General features: G+C 37.4%; 2 protein-coding genes across 4 annotated transcripts in view; both read right to left on the bottom strand.

Moving 5' to 3' along the window:
• The window catches only part of LOC106874428 (growth arrest and DNA damage-inducible protein GADD45 beta), a 371,959-nt gene that overhangs the window by 123,951 nt on the left and 244,261 nt on the right, over positions 1 to 3,747 (bottom strand). The window lies entirely within an intron of this gene.
• The window catches only part of LOC106874433 (mutS protein homolog 5), a 251,549-nt gene continuing 247,822 nt past the window's right edge, over positions 21 to 3,747 (bottom strand). For all 3 annotated transcript variants that reach the window (XM_052970104.1, XM_052970105.1, XM_052970106.1), the window contains exons 28-29: positions 3,178 to 3,251; positions 21 to 1,091 (exon numbers count right to left, since the gene is read on the bottom strand). In XM_052970104.1, the coding sequence (XP_052826064.1) occupies positions 968 to 1,091; positions 3,178 to 3,251 (198 nt within the window). In that variant the 3' untranslated portion in view covers positions 21 to 967. The remainder of the gene's footprint in view (positions 1,092 to 3,177; positions 3,252 to 3,747) is intronic.

Raw genomic sequence — 3,747 nt, 5'->3', positions numbered from 1 at the left:
TATATATATATATATATATATATATATATATATATATATATATATATCTATGTATATATATATATCTATGTATGTATTAATTATCGAATGCAAAGGAACAGGTATTACATAATCAACTTCATTAGCTTACAGCTGTTTCTGCTATGAGAAGCAGGGTATTCAAAGCTAAGTACTTGTGCAACATCTAATAGCTTCCTCATAGCCATTAAAATGCTATGTATATTTATTATTGAAAACATTTAAACAGGGTAACACATTAAATCTAGCACACACACTTAAGAGAATTAAAGAATTCCCACCAGACCTAAGTGTCAAGATAAATTCTATATCATGTCACCTGTCATGTGCTACAATATTTACAGCCCATAAACCAGTCAGATACCACACACCTCTTCTTGTTGATAAATACAAATATCTGAAACCAAAACAATTCAGCTGCCGTCAAAATTGAACCAATGAGAGAGCTTCTAAACAGTCACTCAACCTATTAGAAATAACAATCAAGTTTCTCTTTAGATAATGATGATATTGTTGTTGTTTAGCACTTTTGTTATCTTGATTGAGTAGACTTACATTGAAAGGTATTTCAACAATGACCATCTGATCTTTTTTACCACATTATCTTATATGTTTTTTTATGATAAGAAGGATTTGACTGCTATTTCTAGCAGATCATAAAGGATCTTGAAGAACAACAACTAAATCAAGAAGATGAATTAACAGCAACAACAAAAGCAATAGGAAATTTCTCAGTGATCATGCAACTCGCTAGAAATAGCAGTGAAACCCTGTTCAAACTTCCCTTTCTAGTCTTAAAATATGAGACAAGATTTATGAAGTCTGAGATAAACTATTCATGAAAAAAGAGGCAGCATGGTCACATGATACTGCTCAGTAAGGGCCAATATGGAGTTAGACAATAACTGGTACCAAAAACAAGATAAACACAATAAATGGCAAAGATGCCTCAGGCTTTCTGGGCAGACAACTTGTTGATCTTGTTGTGTGATAATTTTATATCTTCAAGGAAGGCTTGTAAGTTCTCAGATGAAAGATCAAGTTTTAAGAAACGCTCAACCAACAACTGGCACCTGCAACAAAAGAAACATAAGAATTAGAATATGGAAGCAGTGTTAGATTAAAATAGTCACCAATGTATCATACTTAATGTAAATACATCATTGAAAGGCAAATTGTCTGTGGTATTTGTCAAGACATAACATCTCTTATGGACATATACTGAGTATAAAGATGGCTATTTTAATTTAATAATGCTTTTGTTGCATATAACAGATTTTTATTTAGTGGGGCAGTTATTTTCAATGTCAGTGAATGTTTTTCACTGCTTACCTATACACCAGAGGCAACAAATTTCATCTAAGCATGTGACTGGCTATGAGTACATACCACTGACAAAGCCCAGTGATGCTGAAATGTATCTGACACTCTTACTAGATGCTGCTAGGACAATTTTTGTCCATCTCCTCTGTATATTGTGTCTTTAAAGGCAACATGTCTATAAGAGATGTTATCTCTGGATAAATACTATAGCAAATTTGCCTATTAACGATGTGTTTTCATTAAGTATAATACACATAAGATGGCTATATGACAGCAGTCACAGTTAGAACAGGTTGAAAAGTTCAAAGAGCTATTAATTCTTCCAGTAAAGGGATTCTCTCTCAGAGTGAAGGGTAGATTATATGCTGCTTGTGCGTGAAGTATTATGTTAAATAATAACAATACTCATGACCCCTTATGCAGGGTTTCCATGACCTATGTGAGAAGAAACTACGATTGATAGGTTACATTCATAGGCGTAGGAATGGCTGTGTGGTAAGTAGCTTGCTTACCAACCACATGTCTCTGGGTTCAGTCCCACTGCGTGGCACCTTGGGCAAGTGTCTTCTACTATAGCCTCGGGCCAACCAAAGCCTTGTGAGTGGATATGGTAGATGGAAACTGAAAGAAGCCCGTCGTATATATGTATATATGTTTGTATGTATGTGTATATGTTTGCATGTCTGCTTTTTCCCCCCCAACATCGCTTGACAACCAATGCTGGTGTGTTTACATCTCCGTAACTTAGCGGTTCGGTAAAAGAGACCGATAGAATAAGTACTAGGCTTCCAAAGAAAAAGTTCTGGGGTCGATTTGCTCGACTAAAGGTGGTGCTCCAGCATGGTCATATTCAAATGACTGAAACAAGTAAAAGAGTAAAAAGAGTATTCTAATGAAAAATCAGGAAAATTGACAAATTTCACCAGAATTTGAACTCAGAACATAAAGGACTGAAAGAAATAACACGCAGCATTTTCTCTAAAAATTCTGCCAATTCATCACCATTGAGACAATAAATAATTATTTCTAACTTTGGCACAGGGCCAGCAATTTTGAGGGGATGGGGTAAGTTGATGACACTGACTCCTGTGCTCAACTGGCACTTGTTTTTTTTTGACCCTGAAAGAATAAAAGGCAAAGTCAACATTGGTGGAACTTGAACTTAGAATATAAAGCTGAAAATCTGGAAGAAATGCAGCTAAGTGCTTTGTCCAGCATGCTAATGATTCTGCCAGCTTACCACCTTATTCAAGCTATAAGTCAGCGGTCTTCAACCGGGGTCCCTATAAAAGATTTTGTTGTTAAAATTTATGTGTAATAAATTACTTATATTTCTACAATACACAATATGTTTTAAATTCTTTAATCATCATCATCATCATCATCGTTTAACGTCCGCTTTCCATGCTGGCATGGGCTGGACGATTTGACTGAGGACTGGCAAGCCAGAAGGCTGCACCAGACTCCAATCTGATCTGGCAGAGTTTCTACAGCTAGATGCCCTTCCTAACGCCAACCACTCCGAGAGTGTAGTGGGTGCTTTTATGTGCCACCGGCACGAAGGCCAATCAGGAGGAACTAGCAACGGCCATGCTCGAAATGGTGTATCTTACGTGCCACCTGCACAAGGGCCAGTCCAGGGGCACTGGCAACGATCTCACTCAAAAGTCCTTACACATGCCGCGGGCACAAGTGCCAGAAAGGCAACACTGGGCACAGGTGCCATAAATGGCTATGGAGGTCCAGTAAAGTAGAATATCAATCCATGGTACCCACAGACAAAAAATGGTTGAGAACCACAGCTATAAATGATAAAAATAAGTTTTTGAAACATACCATTTAAACTTTAAGTCTTGCTTTGCAGTATCAATGTTATATATTGGTTTGTTCTCTTGAATTAACTTGGAAATCTTGAGAAAGGTGAAGTAAATATGAAAGATTAAGTCCTCTAAGATGTCATGGGATTTTATTGAGCTTAATTTACCAAAAATGATGACAGAATAAAGTCTTTTAAATATTCCCTGCATTATGTATATTGATACCAACTTAGCTATTATTTTTCTCATGGATGACATTCCAAAATAAATTATTATTTAAACAATTCTATTTCCTTATACCATTATCATCATCATCTTCATCGTTTAACGTCCGCTTTCCATGCTAGCATGGGTTGGACGATTTGACTGAGGACTGGTGAAACCAGATGGCTACACCAGGCTCCAATCTGATTTGGCATGGTTTCTACTGCTGGATGCCCTTCCTAAAACGCCAACCACTCCGAGAGTGTAGTGGGTGCTTTTACGTGCCACCAGCACGAAGGCCAGTCAGGCGGTACTGGCAACGGCCATGCTCAAAATGGTGTATTTTATGTGCCACCCGCACAAGAGCTAGTCCAGGGGCACTGAC

Source organism: Octopus bimaculoides, chromosome 8 (genome assembly GCF_001194135.2).
Source record: "Octopus bimaculoides isolate UCB-OBI-ISO-001 chromosome 8, ASM119413v2, whole genome shotgun sequence".
Taxonomy (NCBI): Eukaryota; Metazoa; Mollusca; class Cephalopoda; order Octopoda; family Octopodidae; genus Octopus; species Octopus bimaculoides.
This window is presented reverse-complemented; position numbering and strand designations above follow the sequence as displayed.